Below are 23,732 nucleotides of genomic sequence, written 5' to 3'. Positions count from 1 at the left end.
TTAAAAAAAACAAACAAAAACTGAAGATGGATCAAAGACCTGTATGATGGATAAAGGCCATCAATGAAAAAATAGGGATAAACTTGGGTGACCTGATACATGGCATAAATATGCTAGGAAACATAACTGAAAAGAAGCAAATAACAGAAAACAAACTAGATGACTGGGACCCTCCAAAACTAGACACTTACGTACATCAAGGATTGCACCAAAAGAATAAAATCAGAACCCACAAACTGGGGGAAACTTTTTTGCAACAACATATAGAACAAGAGACTAATCCTTAAAAAATTCAACACTTCAACATATAACTCAGTGCCATCGAGTCAATGCTGACTCATAGCAACGCTGTGGGTTTCTGAGACTGTAGCTGTTTACGAGGGTAGAAAGCCTCGTCTTTCTCCCATGGAGCTGCTGGTGGTTTGGAACTGCCAACTATGCAGATTGCAGCCCAATGTGGAACCATGACATCACCAGGGTTCCCTTCAATGCAAAAGACAAATAACCCAATTTTTAAGTGGACAGCAAACATGATCAGACACATTAATGAAGACGACACTCAGGCAGCCAGTGAACACATGAATACATGCTTGTGATCATGCATTAGCCATTAGAGAGATGCAAATTAAAATAACAAAGAGATATCATCTTAACACAGCACCAATACCAAGGTTAAAAAATTGTACATAAATACCAAGGATGAGAAGAGACTGGAATCTTATACTTGTGGAACAAAATGGTGCAACGACTGTGGAAAATGGCATGATGCCTCCTTAAAAATTCATATTGGAAATAGAAATACTCTATATATGATTCAGTAATCCCAACACTTGGTACATATTCTTGAAAAATGAGGCCATGACACAGATAGATGCATGTTCACCCATGTTCATCATGTAGAGGGCAGCAAAAAAGAAGGCCCTCCAGGAGATGGACTGACACAGCGGCTGCAACCATGGGCCCCAGTTAGGAACACTTGTGAGGATGGCATGGGACTGGGCAAGGTTTCCTTCTGTTATGCACAAGGGCATTCCGGGTCTGAGCCACGTCAATGGCACCTGACAACAACATGAACATGTTCATCACATTACTCAATAGGAAATGGATGGGAACAGCCCAAAATGCCTATAAATGGAAGAACGGATAAACAAACTATGGTACACACACACACAAAGGAATACTACGCAACATTTAAAAATAACAGCGAATCCATGAACCACCACGTAACATGAACTGGGAAGATAAATTCGGAGGGAATGAAGTCAATCCCAAAGGGACAACTATTCCATAAGACCACTATTACAAAATGTCAATACAGGGTTTTCACATTTACAGGTCAATCCTTTGATGGATGAAAGGGATGGAAGCGGAAGGGAGGATAAGTGACAAACTAGAGGAGAGACATTTACTAACTTGGGTAAAGGGGAAAGCAAAAACAAGTATCATACAGCAAGCAAAAAAATGAGTAAACTATAAAAAGGAAAATGAACTACAGCTATTCAATGACAAGAATGAGCCTTTTAAAAAAAATGCTGATTAACAACAATAAAAAGCCAAACATCCCGAGTCACATACTTTATAAAAAGTCAAAAATCAGGAAAAACAACATAACTATGCAATCCATACACAGATTGTAAAATGCTAAAAAAAAAAAGCAGTGCCTGTCACAAATCACTAGGCAATGGTTATCGCCCAGGGATAGGAATGGGAAGCAAATGTGATCCAGGAGAGGTACAAAGGGGGCTCCTAAGAAACTCATTTGACATTATTCTCTCCTTCAACCTCCGTTATGGTCACATGGGTTCTCACACTCATCTTATTACTCTTTAAACGGCACCTCTATGCATCGTGCATAATTGTGTGTACGTATCACACCACTTAAAAACAATAAATCTCACAGAGACCATCAAGGGGGCTCAGACTCCCGGGGCCCCTATGAACAACAGAATACTGCCCACTCTTGTGCCACCCTCACAGTCATCGGTGTGCTGGCGCCCCTGTTACAATCACTATGTCAGTCCATCTCATTCAGGTGCTTCCTCTTTTCATGCCATCCTTCTCCAGGGACTGGTCCCTCCTGACAACATGTCCAAAGCCTCACCATCCTCTCGTCTAAGAAGCATAACTGTTCTCCTTCCAAGACAGAGGTGTTCTTTCTTCTGGACGTCCAGCGTATATTCAACATATTACATTCAACACAATAGTCAATCCTTTCCCTCTTTCGTCGTCATTGTCCAGCTTTCACATGCATATGTGGCAATTGAAAATACCATGGTTTAGCTCAGGATATGCCTTAGTCCTCAATGTGATATCTTTGCTTTTAAACACTCCAAAGAGGGCGTGTGCAGCCCGTGTGCCCAGTGTCCAATGACTGCTGCTTCCATGGGCACTGAATGTGGATCCAAGTAAAACAAAATCTGCGACGTCAGTCCTTTCTCTGTATATGTGCTGCTGCTTATTGGTCTGGTTATGAAGTTTTCTGTTGAGGTCTAATCTGTCCTGAAGGCTGCAGTCTTTGGACTTCATCAATAAGTGCTTCAATTCTGCTTTCAGCAAACCAAGTTCTGTCACCTGGATATTATAGCTTGTTAACGAGTGTTTCCCAAATACCAATATATTCCACCTTCTCAGATTATTTGCTCATTCTACAGATTAAGTAAGTACAATGGAAGCGTACAACCCTGACATACACCTTATCTGATGTTAACCCACACAGTGTTACCTTGTTCTGTTTGGGAGACTGCCTTTTGGTCTTTGTACAGGTTCACATTGACAATTGTCCCAGAATTCCCATTCTCTACATTATCCATAATTTTTGTGATCCACATAGTTGAATTCCTTTGTATAGTCAGTAAGATACAAGTATCTTATACTTCTGATATTGCTTGCAGTCAAGCTCCATCTGACATGAGCAATGATATCCCTCATATCTTTTGAAATCAGCTTGAATTTCTGGAAGTTCCATTAGTGTACGGCTAAAACCATTTTTAAAATTATAGTTAGCAAAATTTTATTTGCATATGATGCTATTGATGTTATTCAATAACTTTTGCATTTGTTGGCCCACTTTCCATTGGTATAGGCACAAATAAGAATCTCTTCCAGTCAGCTGACCTTCCAAATTTCTTGGCATACAATGTGAAAGTTTTGGGGGCATTGCACCTGTTAATTGAAACATTCTAAGTGGTATTCTGTCAATTGCTGCAGCTTTGCTTTTCACCAGTGCCCTTAAGACAGCTTAGACTTGAATCAGAAATAGGAGGAAGACACTGAAAGTGTGGTTCATTAGCTCCAACAACAGCTGCTTCCTGGGCCAGGAGACCAGGAGAACTGGATAGAGTCCCAGTACCATGACTATATATTTGGATCAAGTATTCTATAGAAAACTCATGGGTAAATGCATTAGAATTTCATATTCTCATGGAATCCAAACCTTCTGGAGCCAAGAAGTTTGACTGAACCACTAAAAGTATTGTCCTGAGATAATCTTTAAGCCTTAAAATAAAATTATCCCACAAAGTCTTCTTAAAACCAAATGATATTTTAGCTTAGCTATTAAAAAAAAAAGTCAGCCTTGAGCACTAATGTCTTTTTTATTAAACATTTTATTGGGAGTCCTTAGCGATAACAATCCATAAATCAATTATATCAAGCCAACTTGTACAAAAAGTCGCCATCATCATTTTCAAAACATTATTTTTCTACTTGAGCCCTTGATACCAGCTTCTCTTTTTCCCTCCCTCCCCCACCCTTGTGAACCATTAATAAATTATGTATTATTTCTTCATGTCTTACACCATCCACTGTGTCCCTTCACGTGCATTTCTGTTGTTTATCCCCCTCAGGTGGGGTTATGCATCCATCATTGATATCAGCACCCCCACCCACTTCCCGTACCTTATGGAATCGTTGATCCCATTACTGTTCCTGAGGGGTTTGTATATCCTGGATTCCATGTGTCGAAAACTCTTATCTGTACCAATGTACATCTTCTGATCTAGCTGGATTTGTGAGGTAGAACGTCCTCCCCTCATGATAGTGGGGGGAGGAAGCATCCAAGAATCAGAGGAGTATTGTGTGTTTCATCGGTGCTATACTGTATATGACCCTTCTGTGAGGGAATGCCCAATTGTTTACAGATGGGCTTTGGGTGACCACTCTGACCCCTCTCCTTCACATCGATATGATTAGTTGTTTTTGATCTTTTGGCACCTGATCCCACGGAAACCTGGTGATCACACAGGCTGGTGTGCTTCCTCCATGTGAGCTTTGCTGCTTCCCTGCTAGATGGCCATTTGTTTAACTTCAAGCCTTTAAGACCCCAGATGCTATATTTTTAATAGTTGGGCACCATCAGCTTTCTTCACATTTGATTTTGCATCCATAATTTTCTTCAGCAATTGTATGGGAAAGGTGAGTATCATGCAGTGCCAGGTTATTAAAACAAAATGGTCTTGCATTGAGGGAAGACTTGAGGCCCAAAGTCTGTCTGCTACCTAATGCTTTAGCATATTTGTACAACCAATACCCCTATCATTATATATTAGTATGTTTACATATGGACATGCCTATATTCTTACCTCTATATATGTATTTTTCCAACTAGTTCTTTACTCTATTTCCTTTAACTTTCTTCCTGGCCCACTGTCACGTTCACCCTTCATTCCGCTCTCAGCTACATTACAATTGATTAAGCCCCACCAGGCATTCTACATCCTCCTCACCATCAATTTTAGATCCCTTGTTGTTCCCTTATCCCTGAGTTTGTTGGCTCCCTGATCCCTTCCCCTGGCCTCCTCCTCTCCTATGTCTCCCAAGAACCATTGGTTGCATTGTTCTCCTCCTCAGGAGTGTTTATCCTGCTTATCTTATGTAGATAGAAATATATATTTTTTTAATTTTAATAAGCGATGATGTCTTTTAAGAACGATTGAAATCCAAACCTAAACTTGTCATCGAGTCCATGTTGACTCTGCAAGACCACATAAGGCAGAGCAGAACTGCCCCACTGGGTTCCCAAGGTTGTAATCATCACAGAAGCAGATGACCACAACTGTCTTCTGAGAAAGGGGTAGAGCTGCAAGCTGTCCACCTTTCTGGTTGTCAGCCAAGCACAACTCGAAAGATTGGAGAGGTTCCTCGGCTGGCAGGGAGTTTAGGCAGTGAGTTAGGCAGTGGGGACGGGATGATTCAAAAAGGGAGGATGCATATGGTGGCATAATCTGAGGAATATAATCCACATCGACAGACTGACACGGAGAAATGCTTGAACTGGTGTGTGTTTTACTGTTCTCAACAAGACAATAAATACTTTCTGGAAAAGAAAACATATGTTATACCATGAACACATGTACTCTCTTGGTTCTTCAGGACCTAAGGCGCTTTTCCAGAGATGGTTAGTCAAGCTTGAAGAACACGAGCTGAATGAGGTCTGGAACCCAAGGCCATTATGCAGACTCTGCCTAAACAGAGGTGACACATAGGAAATGGTGACTGATAAAAGCTCCCAGGTCTTCATAAAAAACAACACTCCAAAGTCAAGGTTCTTTAAAGGCTTTTAGCGGGGACATTTTATTTTTTGGTTAAAGCCATAACTGATGAAAATGTCATAAAAACAAACATGTAAACAAGATACCAGCACTTTGGTTCACTGAAATATCTCACACCTAAAACATCTGAGGTACAAAGGCACCTTACAAGGTGCTAGACAGCCTGGCTCTGCTGCAGCTATTCCGTCTCTGCTTTGGGGGACCTGAGGGGCAGGCTGGTTTACCCTGCTGGCTGGGTCAGCACAGACCCAGGACACCCAGGGTCCTCCCCATCCCCTCTCTCTCTGTTCCAGACAAGCATTCACTCTCCCAAAGGCCTGCCTGTCTAGGGCTGGAGCACATAAAGGTATCGGTCACACTGCACAGGAAAACAACATGGGATGTGGGGCCAGGAGGAGAAGGGCCAAATGGACTTGTCAGTCGACCTCTGTTGATCCACACGGCCTCAAGAACTCCTGTCCTCGCTCGTGGAACCACTTATTGGAAACTGCAAACAGAGAGGAGGCACGTTACAATCCTACTGTTCACTCTGCAGCCCCTTCACCGTGATGCCTGTGTGGGGCCTATGAATGAGATGTGAGACATAGCCTTGCACCTCTACTGGTTCATGAGCTGGGAAACAGGACAGATGTGTAAGCAGATAGCTGTACACATTCTGCCGGTGCACAGGTTGCCATGGGAGCAGAACTGGGGGGCATCTACCCAGATAGGGGAGGAGGAAACCCTAGTGGGGGTAGGGCAGGAAGCTAAACAGAAGGGAAGCTAGGGAGAAGGGGACCTTATCAAGGGGGTCACACACCAAGGGGTTCCCAGGTAATGGGAACCGGATAACAAGAACCTTGAGCACCCACGGTGTGTACACGCACCCAAATAAGCTGGTTGTTACTAAGTGGGAAAACGGAGGCAGGATATGGGAGGAGGATGCCCATCAGGGCAGCAGAGGGCTTGGACTACAAGCTCAGGGGCTGTGCGCAGCAGGTCCCAACCCGTGTGCTGTGGGTATCCAGGGGCAGCACTGTCCTTAAACCTCCGTGTCCCGAGGACACGTGAGCAAATACTTGAGTGCTCCCATGCTGTCCTCAGACACTTTCTCCTGGTGAATAAAACCAAACACGTTTTCACGCATTGCTGGAGTCACAGAGCTTTTAACATATACATTTTTAACACTCAATTTTTTTTCATGTAAAACGGGTACTTCGTTTGAAAAATCCAATTTTCCTCGAAGGTTTACAAGGCACAACAGCGATCTCCTGGCCTCCCCATCCCCAGTCTCCACCCCGGCACCCCACCCCCCACCGAGGATGCTCAACTCCTTGAGTCGTTTCTCCTGATGTTTACCCTGGTTGGTTTAAATAAAATGCTCAGGGGCCTAATTCTTGACTTTCAATCTTAGCCTTTGCAACTCAACTACAGCGATCAAGATTCTCCCATGGAAGATGCAGTTTTCCAGTTATTTTCTGCCACCTGGAAACACCTACTTCCTGTGTCCCATCCTCCCAGTATATTTCAACCACACGTTCCAGTTACATTAATATTCACTTGATAGGAACATTATGCTCAAACCAATGTTGCGCACACCTGAGCCATCTCCTAGATAATATTTGGATCTCCATTCTTAGACAAATTCTCCCACCCCTGAAAGTTAGAATGCAGGAGCCCTGGTGGCGGCGTAGTGGTTACACATTGGGCTGCTAACCTCAGGGTCAGCAGTTTGAAACCAAATGCCGCTCCAAAGGAGACAGTTACAGCTTGGCCTGCTCTCCCCTGTCCTATAGGGTCACTAGGAGTCAGCAACGACTTGACGGCAGGGGGCTGGGGTTCCTGGGTTCTACCCCCAGAGTCACCGTCTTGAAAACGCACAGGGGCACTCTACCCTGTCCTATAGGGTTCCTATGGGGGCACATCACCTGGGAGGCAGGGAGTTTGACACTTTTTCAGTTTAAGGAGCCCTGGTGACAATGAGCGTGAGTTTTAAAGTTGCCTCCTGTTGTAAAATGTGCTTAGTTTTCTGCGTACCTATCCCTATGGATGCCCCCTAGCTCTCCCACAGGGCCTGAACACTCATCTCCTGCAATCTCTTCCTGGCTACCCACAGGCTGACCGCAGCTCCTTCCACAACAAGACTCAAGCTTTAGCCTTTCAAGTTCATGCCCAGCCTTGAACTTCATCTTCAGCCTCTTGCCACTGGCCTCCCCCTATTCAAGTGACCAAAGCAGCCAGCCTCCACCCCGTGGGCTAGTCTTCAACCGGTGCCTCTTTCCTGGGACACCCTTCCCCGCTTTCTGACTCCACCTCTCCTCCACGGTTCCCTCAGACCCATGCCAGACGGATTCCTCCTGAGATCCCACCCCCAACTCCCACTCCCGCTGCCCCTGGAAGTGCGTAGGGCTCCCTCAGCTCTCTAGCCAGCTGCCTGAGCCACCCTGGCTGAGGGGCCCATCAAGGAGCAGAAAAAACCTCAGCAAGGGTCTGGCACAAACGTGTCTCCCAGCTGGGAATCAAAGACCAGCCTGCGGCCACCAAGGCCAGGACCACCCTGGAAGCCACTCACCCCACTTGCAGCCCACGAGCACGGGGCAGGCAGCGTGTCTCGTCCGGTAGTCGCCTTCGCCACTCCGCAGGAGATTGTACCAGAACACAGCTGTGCCCTGTGCGAGAACAGCCTGTCGGAACTCGCCCTCGGCACGTGGGCTTCAGCGGACAAGATGGGCAGAGGTCCAGGAGGTAGCCTGGAGACACAGGGATCTGGGCCCTGAAGACGCGTACTTGGAGCTTGAAGAGCGGTGCCGTGTGCAAGGAGCAAGGGGTTGGCCTTTTTGCCCAGTCAGCCCTCTTTGACACACACAGTGCCTCTGGCACCCAGTCTCACGTGGGCTCTGGGACTGGACCCCAGAGTAGGAACACCCTCGTTCCATGTGTAGGGGGTGGGGGGACAGGGTCTGGGGCTCCTCTGGTGGAGGATTTCCCCAGACAAAACCTCCGCTTCCTGCTGGGGTGGGCATATGAAAACCCCCAGCCCCCGGTGAGACATTCCTCCTCTGCCCTTTCTCCACAGTGGGAAACGGAGGCTGTAAGGTCAGAGTCCAGGAGAAAAGAGGCTTCTGCCCATCAAAGTGATAGTCGAGCAGGCCAAGGGCCAGGTCCTGGGCAAGGTCAGAGTCCCTCTTCCACCTCTGACCCATAAGGACTAGGACTCACCTTTTTAGGCCAAATGGCAGCACCCAGGTCAGGGAAGACGGTGGCACCACCAGCTTCCACATCGCTCATCTGGGAAGATAGACACAGAGCTTGGCCCTTTGGCCCAGGGCTCTCAGACCAACTGAGCCACATATGACAAAGGACACGGGTCACCCCCTGTGTCAAAGAGCATCAGCAGCACTGGTCCATGGCCAGCCTTTAGGACATGAGTATTTTCCCCACACCTGCCGCCTGTAGCTGTGCTGGGGAGGAGCCTGTTCTAGCCCCTGCCCCTTGAGTCACCATCCAGTTAGCCTCGCCTAAGGCTCTGTGCCCATGGATCTGCCCAACCAGAACCCCACTGCCATTCCCCACACCAGCGGTGGCCCTCACGATGGGCTGTCTCCTCAGCTTGAGCGGCTAACTGCTCCAGACCCTGACCTTCCCAAGGGCCCCCTGGGCGGACAGGTAAGACCCTGCATCTCCAGAGGCTTGATTTCTCCCACAGCGAGGCCTCCACTGAAACAGAACAACATCCCACAAGCTCACGGAGCACGCTGTAACTCCTGTGGAGCACCATCCTGCTCATCTGGCCCTGACTTCAAGCGTTGGTGTGTCAGGCTAACAAAATTTGGAGCTAACAAGTATTTCCACAGGTCATAGGCCAGGCAGCCTGAAGGGCACCTGACAGGCATTTGCTAAATGAATGAGATGAAACCCCACCCTCCATGGGCATCCCATGGTCCTGGGGAATCACACCCTAACCGTCTTCCAGAACCTCAAAGCCCTGTCCATCCCACTGCCTCTCCCTCTGCCCTCTCTAGACTCAGGTGCTGCTCCTGAGCCACGCCAGCCTTTCTATGGTTTTTTAGCATCTCAACCTCCTTCCTGCTTCCAGATCTCCAGAGTCTCTGTCAAACACCATGGCCCACCAGCCAATTTCCACTTAACCTTCAAGTCTCAACTGACAGGTTACCTCCCATGGCAGCTGCATAATCTCCTATCAACTTGAGTGAGGGGGTGGAGTCTAGCCTGTCAATCAAGTGATAGCCAGTGAGGCCTCTGTGTGGGCATGGCCTTCTCCTGAGGATTCTGGGAACTCCTGTCTTCCTCCCTGAAGGCAGGACACACACTCTCTCTGCTTTACATTCCTGTTGACAAGCCACATGGAGCTACGTTGATGGCAGCCAGAGCCCTGGAGCTGGAGAAGCCACGTGGAGACCCACACCAGCGGCTGAGATGCTTCCACAAGATTTTCCACCCACTGGCCTGTGATCTTCCTGCTTTCAGCATCACTGCATGTGCTCTATTAGTCTGCGGAGGAACTCATGCACTAATATCAGACTTTGGGTCTAATATCGAACTTTTGGGCTAATCTCAAACTTAGGTACTTGATCTGGACTGGGTTGGGATGTTTTATGGATGCATAGTTTTTTCTTGATACAAAGTTCTCTCTTATGCATATATGAGTGTCTCTGGATTTGTTTCTCTAGTCCACCCAGACTAACACGCTTCCCATGGGAGGCCTTCCCTGAACTCCAACAGCGGGTTCCCCAAGCTCCCTGTGCTACTTCATCACAGCCCTTATCCGTGGCTGACTACGTAATTCCCTCTCCCACGTGTCAAGTCTCCAGCTTTATTTAGACCTTGAGCTTCCCAGGAGAGGCCACAAGTGTCACAGCACCGCCCCACAGCACACACGTAACATACACAAAAATTTCAAGGTTTAAAAATTGCGAGATTTAAAGAGAAACCGAACACAGGCTTCTTTTTCCACATTACTTGACGGGCTCTAGGCCTGGTGCGAGGTGGCTCTCTTAGAAGCCAGGAGCGGAAATCACCCTTGTGTGAAGGGTACACCCAAGGCCCTGTGGATGGAGCGGAGCACACAGGGCCGTGTCTGCCGGTGGGAGGCAAACGGCAGAGCTGTCATGCAGGAGTCTCTCACAGCTAGTTCCTCCGGTGCTGCCAGCATGGGACGCTCCAGCACATCCCCCCCAGAGGCCAGCCGAGCACCGGACCCATCAGAAAGGAGCCGGGGAGGCAAGGGGCTTGCTGGGGTTGAGTGGGCGGAAACACAATGATGGGAACAAGGGTCAACTAGCTCTACTTCAGCCAAGAGGCTGCTGTGGGCTGGAAGGGCGGGGTTGGCCATTCACCAGCAGCTGGGAGTGTCGGCCCAGACAGAGCACTCTGGGCCCAGGGGCCCCTTACACACATCATACTCACGTAGTTTAAGAATGTGGCCACACGATTCCCCGTCCCTAAACGCTTGAAAGCATCTTGCTCATGGCTCTATAAAATTAAGGGAGAATGAGCAGGTGGGCCGGGGCCCGGATACTTACATAGTTAAGAAACGTCGCTAACCTATTCCCCTCCGTTTTGAGGCCGCTGTCAAAAGGTCGCTGCAACAGACAATAACTTTCACCCAGGTTTGCAACTGAATTCACCCACCACCCACACAACCAGGTCCCAAAGGGTGGGGGGGGGGTAACAAGCGTGTTACAGAAATCCGGCCAAGGTTGCGGGGGAAACCTGGCCAGCCAGGCAGAGGGAGAGTGACAGACCCTTCCCACATCACAGGAAAGCCACCACTGGCTCCCCAGCCCCCAGGGGCCCAGACTTGGACTTCACCAGTAATAAGGGGTTCCCCCTTGTTGAGGAAGTGGTGGGGAGAGGGCAGGCCCAGAGGCTGGGGTGCTCCTAGGAGCTCCAGCCTCCTCCAAACAGCTGCAGCAAGGACTTTTGAAAGCACCCATGATTCAGGTCTTACCCTGGAGAAGTCAAAGTGTGGCTCATACTGTCCTCCCATTCCATAATTAGCAACCTGGTGGAAAAGAACCGCGTTCGCCTTGTCAGCAGCAGCAGCCACAGCCTCTAAGCAGCCCGTCTCCCTAGGGCTACCATTTTCCCAGGCTGCAAACAATTACAACCCCCAAGAGCTGTCTGTCTCGTCTACAGGGAGGAGAGCCAGGCCCTCCCCTGGGCCCGCTTGCTGCTGGTCTCAGAGCAGGGCTGCAGCACAAACGTGGTTTCCCCCACAGGAAGAGCCAGGTGAGCTGGAGGTGCCCACAGCGGAGAAGCGCCCAGCCCAGAGGGAGCCCTCTAAGGCATTTATTTGGGAGACAGTAAGAGTGTGACCCAGAGGAAAGCCAACACCCGACCGAAGCTGAGGGTGTATTTCTCCTTTACTATGAGAACTACCGGGTGCCTGTCACTGCTCCTGCCACCTCTGCCACTGTGCCCCAGGAACTGTTCCCAGGCCAGATAGGAGGGGATGGGGGAGAATGATCCATCTATTCCACCCACCTCCCACAGTGGTCTACTGCGTGGAGCACTTCCAAGTGCGGCAGAGGGGCATGGGCAGCCCAGGACACCCCTTTGTTAGCGTGGAGTGAGACTTGGGTCACCTCAGCTTCAGGGCCTAGCTGGTGCCCTGCACTGGACTGGGCATTTAAACTGCCCTTGCACACAGCTTACCAGCAGAACATAAACCTTAGCTAGCAATGGTCACTGCCACCTTAGTAGACAGAATGTGAGACAGGGCTCAAGAAGAAGCACAGAGCTTGTTTAGGAAGCTGAAGGGTCAAGGGGCACCCACAGTGAGCAGCTGGCAACAGCTGGCAACCTTGTCTTATCGAGAAACCCTAAGAACCCCAGCGGCTCAGCCAGTCATGCTGGGAAAGGTGGTACTTTTCAGTACATCCTCTTTGCCAGCAGTCAGGTGAGCGATGCTATCTGATTGGTGGATTCCAACACATTGGGGGGTGGGAGAGGTGGGGTAGAAGTGGTGGGCTTCACCAGAGAGGAAAGCCTTTTTACAGAAGCACAAGCAGTATCTGCCACATGTCCTAAGACACAAAATCAGGGCAGTATGACTTGGGCAGGGTGTGCAAAAGTCCAGTCCACCTGTGATGGGGAACGTGCTGTCTGTCATCCACTCCATCTGCCTCCAAGATGCCCCGAGCCTGAAACACTGGGGAGGCCCATCAGCGGTGTCAACAGCCCTCTGGGTGCGGGGCGTCTGAGAAAGGTGCCCGAGCAATTGGCAAAGTGGTTTTCTAAAACCGTTTCACAATGTTCTCTCTCCCTTGGGCCCATTCTGCTCGTGGCCCTGAGGGAAAGTTTAAACATGTGCCGGTGCATTCAGGAAAACTCGATCTCTGCTTGGCGCCAGACGGCAGTCTGACTGTGCTTTTCCACAACTGACGCTTGTTGCGGGAGCACGGAAGCGTTCCGATCCCACGTGGCCAGACGGGCCTGCGTTGCTAATGCTGCCTCGTGTTTCAAGTTCTGGGGATCGCGTGTGATGGTTGTGATACAGCCATTGTCCCTGCACTATTTGATACTGTTCCCGGGAGTGTCAAAGGAATAGGGACTTCTGGAGCTATAGCAACCGGATTCATCACCAGGGCACAGCCAGCTCCCCAGCCCCGCACTGCCAATAACAAGCACCCGTAACACATTCCGGGGGGGAAAGTGCTCATTTGAATCTTTAGACTTGTTATTACACAGTCGACAGCCAGTCCTTTGAAAGGCTGCGGATTTCAGAGACTGCAGTGCGAGCAAGACAGGTGCTTAGAAACCACTTCCCTGGTGGTGCCGTGGCTGGGCGGGGGCTGCAAGCTGCAGAGGTCAGCCATTTGACCCCAGCAGCCACCCTGCAGGAGAAAGATGAAGCTCTCTGCTCCCGGGGAGAGTTACAGCCTGGGGAACCCCAAAGAGCAGTTGTATTCTGTCCTATGGGGTCACTCTGAGTCAGAATCAACTCGGTGGCAGTGAGTTTGGGTTTTGTCTGGGAAGCAAATATAGTACGGAGCCAGAGGGTCTTGGAGCTCAAGGAATTCTGTGCAGAAAATTCGAGACAGGAGCTCATCCCAAGTCACAAGAAAGTCTCAACTGCTCGTTTTCGTCCCTGTCCTGAAGGGTGCCGGGAGTCCCTGATTGCCGGCAACGTGTTTGGTGAGTTTCACGGGACTCTGGGTTGGTCAGACCCAGATGCCAAGCTGAAAGGGGAAGACTGCTATCCTTAAACGCACAGAAGCTCTGGCCAGACAGATGGGTCCAGGCCTCTCTGGAGAGATGCTGCAGCGGCAGCCCATCTCAGGCTACTGCTTTTACGAGGAAGCCAGCGCTGACCTGAACTCAGGGCCCCAGGGGATGCACTATTAGGTGCTTTCCCCTGTGGTCCGGTCCTGCCCTGCCACCACAGTTCCTCGTAAGCATAACAAAGGCCGGAAGCCAGCTTCCCCAGGGCGTCCTCCCACCGCGCGGCTCCACCTTCCCCAGCCTTCCAACAATGTGCCAGGAACACTGTCTCCGCGTGTACTAGACTGTGATTCAGGACCACACCGTATTTATAGTGCTCTTGGACGTTCTCTGAACTTTTGCCTCCACATGGCCCACAAATCGGCACGTTCTTTTTCCAGTAGCCAATGGGCAGAAGGCCAATGCTGGAGACCAGGTCTGTGAATGTGCGCCGTCGACAGGACATGGACAAGCCTGCCGCCACGTGATCCTTGGCACCGCAGCACGGCTACCTCCGCGATTCCTAAACGCTAACTGCTGACCACCAGTGGGCATGCTCAGTTAGGGCTTCCCAGGGTGACATCAGGCCACATGCTAAGCAGTCATACAGTGTGCAGTCATACAATGGCTTGGTGGTTTTCCCTCCCTGGAGGGCTTTCTGGGACATGGGACTAACCCAGGGAGTGAAAAGGTCTCCACTATGCCCACATGCTGGCATCACCCTCCTAAGCTACACCACTGAGGCTCATGTGGGGCCCTGTGAGCCCACCTCGCCAGAAGGACCCGCCTCCCCCACTTCCCGGGCGCCCAGGGTCACCATACCTGCAACAGTTCTGCAGTCTGCACCGTGAGCCCTGTGATGTGCTGCATGCGACGATTCACTTGAGCCACGACAGGGTCGTCATCCTCCTCCAGCCAGGAGCTGGGCCAACAGAAATGCACAGAGAAAGGACAGTGGAGGGCTGGCTCAGGTCTGGGTCAGCACCAGCAGGGAGCATGCCGTGAGAGTCTCAGCAGGCAGAGACTGGGGGCCCGGAGCCAGCCACCACCAGGCCCAGCCAAGAACTTCCGCTCACCTCTTGGAGACCCTGTAGCTGGCGACAGTGAGGATGCCGGTCTTGGGATCGCGAACAGTGGCTCGTGCGAGCTGGGAGGTAGAAGAGAAAGCACATGGCTGTGTGTTTGTCTTGAGCTGAGCTCTGGAGAACACTGGGAATAGGTCTGCCTGCCACGCGGGCAGCAGGGTAAAGTGTGCAGGTAGGGGTTGGTGTCAAGACCCTGAGACCCTGCAAGCTAATGCCAGGGCCGGGGCAGAGGGCGCCACATTCCCATTCTGCTTGCGGGCCTGCTCTGCCCAGGCCTGCGCTGGCTGCGGACACCTGCCTATGGAGCTTCCTTGGCCCACCTGCCTGCACCCCCACCTCCTGACCAGGCCCCCCACGGTATCCCTGCTGCAGCCTGGCTGCTTCAACCCCATTAGGCCACCCCCTCACGCCCGAGCCTCAACCCTGCAGGGACTTGGCTACATCCCACCAGCCTCTGAACCTCAGGGGCCTCTTCTGCCAAGATGCTATCTCGGACTCTTCCCAACATCCTGCAGCTGCACCTGACACTGCCCTGCCCCAGCCCTGGAGGCCATCTCTGCCTGCTTTATGCTGGCCTGGTCACTGCCCCCCACTCAACATGAGAGGGCCCTAAGGTGTGTCTAGGGACCGCAGAGAGAGGACCCAAGTCCCCAACCAAGCAGCAAGGCAGGCAGGCCAATCTCGGGCATGGGTGGAGTTAATTTTTGTGATGAGATGCTGTCCAGTGGGTATGGACCCATAGGGATCCCATGCACGACAGAAGGCAAGACTGCCCGGTCCTGCGCCATCCTCACAAGTGTTCCAGTGCTGGAGCTACTGCTGCAGCCAGGGTGCCAATCCAGCTCGGGGAGTGAATAGCTATACTTATTCATGACCTTGAGCCTCAGCGTCCGATGATGGAATCAGGGCCCGCCCAATTCTATACGTTACCATAGGTGAAATACTGCCTAGAAGCCACCTGCCCTCACCTACATGTACCCACCCTCCCCTCCTCATCTCCCTTAGGTCTCTAGAGACAGGCTCAGTGATGCTGTCCAGAGGGGCCTGTTGACCAGAACCTGCAGGGCCCAGGCTTGTGATGTCCCCATGGGGTGGCGCCAGAGACCCAGGTACCCAACCTGCTAGGAGTTCTCCTTTATTTCAATAAACACTGGGTGAGCACTTACTGTACCCTGGCACTATGCTGGGTGACCCAGACGTGCCCTTGTACAACTCCACCAATGGGGAAGGAAGAAACTAGCAGGTCGTCAGAGCACAGCCCACGACCAGTGACATCTCAGAAACTGACAGGGCAGTCTTCCCCTGTCCTGTAGGGTCACTACAGGTCAGCATGAGTTTGGAGCACGGAGGTGTGAAGGGCAGAGGTGGAGGTCAAAGAAAGGCTTCCTGTAAGGGAGGAGACGCTGGTTGAGACCTGCAGGCCAGATAGGCGTTAGCCAGGAGGAGGAGGGACAGTGGTGCCGAGGTCTGGGGATGAAATGGGTGTGATCTCCCAACAGTGAATCAGAGTTCAGGGGAAGCAGCAAGTACTGTGGACATGCTGTCTGGAGAGCCCAGTGCCTGGAGAAGGACATCATGCTGATAAAGTAGAGGGGCAGTCTGGTAGTTATATAATCATTTGTCAATTTGAGAGGATTAAGCGTGAAGGGGTGGAGTCTAGCCTGTCAATCAGGTCATGGCCAATGAGGCCTCTGTGTGGGCATGGCCTTCTTTTGAGGATTCTGGGAATTCCTGTATTCCTCCTTGGAGGCTGGAAACACTCTCTCTCTGCTGACTCCCTAGGAGACATTGCAGCTGACAAGACACATGGAACTACGCTAGTGCCCTGAGCTGGAGGAGCCACGCGGAGACCCTTGCCAGCGCTGAGATGCTTATAACGCCACTGGATCTGGAAGACTTCCCACCCACTGGCCTGTGATCTTCCCGAATTCAGTGTCATTGCATGTGATTCGTGATTGGTATCAGACTTACAGACTTGATGTGGACAGGGCTGGAATGCTTTCTTAATGTACAATCACTCTTTGTATAAAGCTTTTTCTTATACACCTGAGTGTCTAGTCTACCCAGACTAACGCAGACAGCGGAAACGAGGAGGCCCTGGAGGAGAAGGACCGACCCAGTGGCTGCAGCAATGAGCCGAGATGGAATTCATCGTGAGGATGATGCGGAACTGGGCCCTGTCACATTCTGCGGCACATCGCGTCCCTCTGAGTCATGGCACCTGACGACATCAGTCGGAGATGGGGGAGGGGGCTTACCTAGCATCTGGAGATAACCTTGCAGCTTCTGGGTGGGGAGAGGCTTTATGTGGGAGCTGGGGGGGGGGCACATCTGATCCTTAGAAGGTCATTCCAGATGCTTTGTGGAGGGGGAGACCAGGAGGAGCTGGAGCTGAGCCCTGGGGAAGGCGTGTCCAAGCAGAGAAGGCGACAAGGGAGGCTGGCTGCCTGGGCCCGAGGGACGATGGCCAGGAGGTGGGCTTGACCTCAAACCGGGCATGGCGGTGCTGCAGCACGTTCTACTGAGCTGGCTAGTGCACCCTGGACAGAGGGCTTCCCCGAGTTGCTGCCGCAGGTGGACCCATCCAAGCGTGAGCCTCAGCCCTGGCCTACTGCCCACAAGCAGGCACTGGGCAATGGAGCTCTGTCCCTGGGGACTGACGGGCTATTTTTGAAGGCAGGCTGGGTACCCGGAGTCAGCTGCCAGGCATTCCCCACATGCCAAGTTAACCTCCCGAGTCCCACTTCAAAGCCACAACAGTATTTGCCCCTCCCAGGCTCCGGAAGATCAGCTTGTAAGGACCAACATGTTTGGCTCAGAACATGGCTCCTGTTCAAAGACAAGTTTTCTGAACACTAAACACACGCGCGTGCACACACACATTCTCTCTCTCTCTCCCCTCACAAGACAGGAATGTCTCCAGTTTCTGAGGGACAGGAGAGGACTCTCTTAGGAGATCCGGACAGGACAGTGGCTTTCCTCCCCTAGGGGCTTGGCCCCCATGCAGCTGACCAGAGAGCGCACGTGGGGGTCCCAGAGCCTGCTCTCCACACACCCAGCTGGGCTTTTATCCAGTCTCACCAGGGATGCCAATCGCCAGCTCTCAACTCTAGCTCTCTGAGCGCCTGCAGCCCAGGTTGTTCCAAGACGAGGTCAGGGGCCAGCCCCAGGCACACACACACAGAGAGGGGGCGGGTACCCGGCCTCTCCCTGGGCTGTGGAGGACTCCCTGGACTCTGAAGATCCTGAGGACCAGAGCAGTGCACAGCTGCGCTAGATTCTCTCTCCTGATCGTCACCTCAGGACCCTGATGGCACTGCAAGCTCAGCAGCTCAACGCCAGCTGCTGCCACACAGGACACAGATGAGGCGAGCTCTGTTCCCGTCAAGATTTACAACCTCGGAAACTTGCAGGGGCAGCTCTCCTCAGTGGGTCAGGTCGCTGCGAGTCCAAATCCGACTCGATGGCAGCAGGTCTGGGTTGGGGTTTCACCCACAAGTGACCAAGAATGAGCAGAGGAGGGCAGGGCAGCAAGTCGCTCTCCAAATGGAAGCGGATCTTTCATGAACTATAAATAGAAGAGCTACTTTATAACATCACACACACACAGAACCAACACCCTGCTTCCTATTGACCAGTGTCATGCCAGAGGAATTTCCCGGAAGCTCAAGAATAAGCCAAGGATGGCTGTTCTACACAGCTCTGGTTGTTCTAGGCAGCTCAAGAAGACCATAACAACTCATTTTAATTGTCGGGAAGGAGAAAACAAAATCTTCCTTTCTTACTAGAGGAAAGAGCTAGGAGGCAAAGGGCATTTAGAGAGGTCTAAATACAGGCACGTACATATGTAAACATATTTATAAATGATGATGGGGAAATAGATCTATGTACATATATTTATAGATTTAGTATTCAGGTAGCAGATGGACATTGGGCCACTACACAAGTACTCCCTCAACGCAAGAACACTTTGCTTTATTAACCTGGCATGCCATGATGCTCACCTTCCCGCCATGATCATTGAAGACAAAATGGGTGCATAAGCAAATGTGGTGAAGAAAGCTGATGGTGCCTGGTTATCAAAAGATATAGTGTCTGGGGTCTTAAAGGCTTGAAAATAAACAAGCGGCCATCTAGCTGGGAAGCAATTAAGTCCACATGGAAGAAGCACACCAGCCTGTGTGACCACGAGGTGTCAATGGCATAGGTATCAGGCACCAAAGACCCAGAACAAAAAGTCACAGCATTGTGAATGAGGGGGAGTGCGGAGTGGGGACCCAAAGCCCATCTGTAGGCAATTGAACAACCCCTTACAGAAAGGTCTCGGGGAGGAGACGAGCCAGTCAGGGTGCAGCATAGCACCAATGAAACATACAACTTTTCTCTAGTTATTTAATGCTTCATCCCCCACCTCACCCACTATCATGACCCCAATTCTACCTTACAAATCTGGCGAGACCAGAGTATGTACACTGGTACAGATAAGAGCTGGAAACACAGGGAATTCAGGACAGATAAACCCCTCAGGACCAATAATGGGTGTAACAATACCAGGAGGGTAAAGAGAAGGCGGGGGGGAATGGGGAACTAATCACAAGGATCTACATATAACCCCCTCCCTGGGGGACGGACAACAGAAAAGTGGGTGAAGGGAGACTTCAGTCAGTGTAAGAAATGAAAAAATAATTATTTAATTATCAAGGGTTCTTGAGGGAGGGACGGGAAAAATGAGGAGCTGATACCAAGGGCTCAAGTAGAAAGAAAATGTTTTGAGAATGATGATGGCAACAAATGTGCTTAACCCAATGGATAGATGGGTGGATTGTGATAAGAGTTGTATGAGCCCCCCAATAAAATGATTAAAAATCTTCCTTTCTTGCTGGTGACAATGCCAGCTATAAAACTCAAGGGAATGTTACTGGAGATTTTCCTAAAAGCCCCCCCAAAAAAGAGGGGAGCAGCATGACGCCATGACATGGCCAAGTCTTTGTTTCCTTGCGTGTGACACAGAAATAATGGCGAATAATGCCGTGAATGCTCGACACAGGCCACGTACTTAGAGCTGGGCCTGTCACACTGCTAGATATTAATCAGAAGTTAAATGTCAGCAGTTTGGCATAGAATGGCAAAGCTGGTGTCATAAGAGCTTTGCGGCCAGCTGCGGTGGTTGAAATCCACTCTGTAGCTGTGCAGATAAAAGGCTTGGCAGGCCAATGCCAGAAAGATCCCAAGCCAGAAAGCCCTGCAGGGGAGCTCTCCCCTGTGCACAGGGGCTGCTGTGAGAAGGGGGAAGGCTGGCTCACTGGACACAAACAAAGGCAAAACAAGTTAAAACACGATGAAGGAGAAGAAAAGGGTTGCAGTTACGACCATAGACTTTTTTAAACTACCTCGGAATACACTTGAGCAAAACTCAAAAGACCAAGCTCACTGCCGTTGGGTTGTGTCTGACTCAGAGCGACCTGCCAGGACAGGGTAGGTGGGTGTTCTGCCCCTGTGGGCTTCTGAGACTGTCGCTCTGTATGGGAGTAGAAAGCCTCATCTTTCTCTTTAGGAGCAGATAGTGGTTTTGAACCACTGACCTTGCCCTTGGCAGTCCAATGTGTAATTACCATGCCACCAGGGCTCCCTAGAAATGAACCAGGCTGACGAACTTACAAGACCTGAATAAATGGAGACACACACCGATGTGAAGACAATGCTGTCAAGACAGACATGCTCCTCCAAGCTAGTCTCTTCATTAGCAATTCCTCCTCTCAGGAGGGCCAGGTGAACAGGGTCTGACCTGTCCCTAGTGTGCCCTCTGTCACCTCACCAGTCACTTTTGGCTGTCCACTCTTGGCTGTCCCTCCTTCCCTCCCCACTGGACCATGAACCCACACAGGCAGACAGCACCCTAGGACAATTCCCGCCAGACATTTCGGCCAAGGCCAGAAGGTAAGCAAAGAGCACCCTGTGCCAGGGCTACGAGGAAGGGCATGCCGAATCTTCAGCAGCCCGGGGAGGGCCTGCAGAGACACGTACTTTGGGCTTCGCAAGCTCCTTGATCCTCTCGATTTCCTCATCAGACATGACATCGTAGTACCTGACGATGTGTGGGCTGTCCCACTCGTCCTCCTCTTTGAAAGGGGCGATGAGCAGCTGTGGGGTCCCGTGGCCATGATGGTATCTACAGAAAAGCCTCTTCTGCCTCCGGGGCGTCTGGGAATCACAGTGACAGGTGCTGAGCTCGGGGAGTGAACCAGCCTCCCCCCGCCCCACCCCCAGTCCTCCTGGCTGCGGCCAAAGGCCTCACACCTGTGTCCCGCAGCCACTCGGCCATGCCTTAGGAGGACACTAAAGCCCCCTAGCTCTCCTGGCAAGAAATGTCACCCCACAAACTAGGCAGCTTTTCTTGGCCCCCAAGAATGCCTCATGTCCTCGAATCCTGTAGCAGAGGCTAATTCCTGACCCTTCCCAGAGCTTTAAAAGGTTGGGGCCAGAAGAAAGCCTTTCCAGGGGAAGAAGCCAGTGCATGTCAGGCTTACATGGATGTGCACAAGGCTACGAGCCTGCCCCACACACGGCCTCCCACGCCCCAGGGACAGACTCCTGACACTGAGCTCGACTCTCAAGACGTTACTCCATGCCTGGAGCCTGGCACTCATCTACACCCATGGTCCGCATCACACGGAGTCATGCAAAAGCTGGACCTGCTGGACTGGGGTCCGGGGCTCAATGGTAACTCAGAGGGCTGAGCCTCTGCCAGAGTCAGGGGCGAGAGTCTGCCAGCCCAGCCCTCAGAGAACACCCGCCTCGCACCCCCAAATCTGCCCATCCAAGTCCACAGCCTGGGCCTCTCACCAGTTTGACGCCCTCCCCACGACAGAGGCCCTCGTAGATGTCCCTCTCGGGCAGGTAGTCCGCGGGCCTCTCGTAAATGCCATCCTGGGCAGCTGGCTCGGCTTCCGTGGTCTGGTTCGGTAACGTTTGCTGCCTTTCTTCTTCCAACAAGTGTTCAAAGTACCGCAGGTTCCCTCCAGCCCGTTCGTGGCTCGGGTCTGGAACAAGCAGAGGGCACGGCAGAAAAGGAAACCACAAACATCTGTTAGGTCATTCAGAGACCTTGTTCTGCGAGCCAGTCTCCCTCCAGGCGGCCCCTTCACACGCAGCGCTCGCTGGGCAGAGGCAGCGCCAACAGAGGCTCTACCTGCCATGGCCAGAGCCCAGATGGCCGCACAGGAAGCTGCTTAGCCAGCCCTGAGCACCTAGGACTGTCCTCTCAGGCCTCCCTAGACGCCTCCGGGACCAGGCCCAGAGAAGCCATCCTCTGCTCATGACGTGGCTCCCTGGTAGATGCGTGGTCCATGGCCACATCATGTGCTCTCCACAGCCAGAGTGCCAAAGAAACGGCCACATGACCCGTACTGCCATAGCCTGGGGGCCTCTCAACACCCAAAGGTGCAAGCTTGGCGGGCCCTCTGCTGCACAGTGAGGCCCACAGATGGTAAGGTTTTCCAGAAGGGGAATCCTGATCCCCCCTCCACTCCACCCCCCCACCCCCTGTGAGGCCCTTAATAACTGGCCCGATGGAACCTACAAAGTCCTCTCCCTACGTCCATGTTGTGGGACACATGTAGGCTAGCCAAGCCCAGACTTGGGGCCCTGTCAAGAGCAGCAGCAGCAGCAGCAGCAGCAGCAGCAGGGAGTCTCTGCTGGTCTACGGAATCCCAGGGCTCCATGAGCCGTACACTAGTGACAGGAGGGACAGGAAGGTTTGCATAACACAGAGCTGCCGGCTTCTTCATTCCCACAGAGTCACTTACAAAGCCCCCATGCCAGGGCAGGTCCCCAGCAGACTCCGGGTCCTGAAGAGTGGCTGTTTGCCCAGAGAAGCTCCTGCCGCCGGGTGGCTCACCCTGCAGAGCAGCAGATGCCCCAGAGCTCTGGGCTTCTCTTCAAAAAGGGAGCACGTGGGGCCCTGGGTGTCTCCATCCATAAGGGCTAAGGCCAGGGCTCAGGAAGGTTGGCTCTTGGGACAGAGCCTGGAATCAGTCAGGTATTCGTCCCTGTTGGGTGGCAGGCCAGACTGGCACAGTCCTGGGGGAAGGTTCAGGCAGTGGTGCCAACACTACCACCACCCCGCCCCTTACCCAGCAGCTCCTTACCAAGGGAGAGCAGACGGCGTGTGAGCTCCAGGGCCCGGGGCAGGTCGCCCAGCTGGAAGACGGCGTAGCTGAGGTAGTCCAGCACCTGGGCCTTGGCCACGGTGGCCTCCTCCCCCGCGTCGAGCTGCTTCAGCACCTGCTCCATCCACAGCACAGTGTGGTAGTAGTCCCCCTCATTGTAGGCCAAGCGGCCCATCCCAAAGCAGTCGTCCACACTCAGGGTGGCCTGGTACTTGGTTCCTGTGGCAGGAGAGACAAAGTCAGGCTCAATGGTGCCTCGGGGCTGAAGTGGCATGCCCGAAGGGGAAAGAGTCTGGGCCAGCAGGGGTCATCACCCCATCAGAGCCACACCAGGCTGCAGACCATGGTGGCAAAGGGCCCTGCTGCAGGGACCATATAGCCAGCCCAGCCCCAGCCCTTCCCCACCTCTCTCCCCTCCGGGGGTGTTCACAGCCAATCTCCCAGCCTCAGTCTCCTCCCCTCCCAAGTGGGAAGGGACCCCTGTTAGAGGAAGCCCGACATCCCCACCTCTGAGAAGTACTTAGGAGAGTGTGCAGGTGCTGCGAGCTGTGGGGCCGTGGGGGGTGGGGGAGCCAGCCGGGTGGGAGCGGAGGGTGAGAAGATGCTCTGACAGAAGGTAGGAAACAGAAGGTGGGTGGCAGCGAACGCCATGGGTGAAGCTAATGGCTTCCAGGAAGCGGAGATGGACAGCAGAGACTCGCTGGAGCCGGGCTCCCAGGGAGGGT

General features: G+C 52.0%; 1 protein-coding gene across 4 annotated transcripts in view; it reads right to left on the bottom strand.

Annotated features, from left to right (window-relative positions):
• Positions 1-5,537: 5,537 nt before the first annotated feature.
• The window catches only part of P4HA2 (prolyl 4-hydroxylase subunit alpha 2), a 34,707-nt gene continuing 16,512 nt past the window's right edge, over positions 5,538-23,732 (bottom strand). For 2 of the 4 annotated variants that reach the window (XM_045285153.1, XM_004696598.4), the window contains exons 7-16: positions 22,987-23,226; positions 21,683-21,879; positions 20,864-21,040; positions 14,831-14,901; positions 14,577-14,676; positions 11,500-11,553; positions 10,956-11,021; positions 8,748-8,816; positions 8,101-8,197; positions 5,538-6,036 (exon numbers count right to left, since the gene is read on the bottom strand). In XM_045285153.1, coding sequence (XP_045141088.1) covers positions 5,966-6,036; positions 8,101-8,197; positions 8,748-8,816; positions 10,956-11,021; positions 11,500-11,553; positions 14,577-14,676; positions 14,831-14,901; positions 20,864-21,040; positions 21,683-21,879; positions 22,987-23,226 — 1,142 coding nt within the window. In that variant the 3' untranslated portion in view covers positions 5,538-5,965. Of the gene's footprint in view, positions 6,037-8,100; positions 8,198-8,747; positions 8,817-10,955; positions 11,022-11,071; positions 11,132-11,499; positions 11,554-14,576; positions 14,677-14,830; positions 14,902-20,863; positions 21,041-21,682; positions 21,880-22,986; positions 23,227-23,732 lie in introns of all 4 variants that reach the window. The other 2 variants (XM_045285154.1, XM_004696599.4) reach the window with 2 other exon arrangements.

This window comes from Echinops telfairi, unplaced genomic scaffold, assembly GCF_000313985.2.
Source record: "Echinops telfairi isolate 266 unplaced genomic scaffold, ASM31398v2 ScPeMD7_7469;HRSCAF=8507_1, whole genome shotgun sequence".
NCBI classification, from domain to species: domain Eukaryota; kingdom Metazoa; phylum Chordata; class Mammalia; order Afrosoricida; family Tenrecidae; genus Echinops; species Echinops telfairi.
This window is presented reverse-complemented; position numbering and strand designations above follow the sequence as displayed.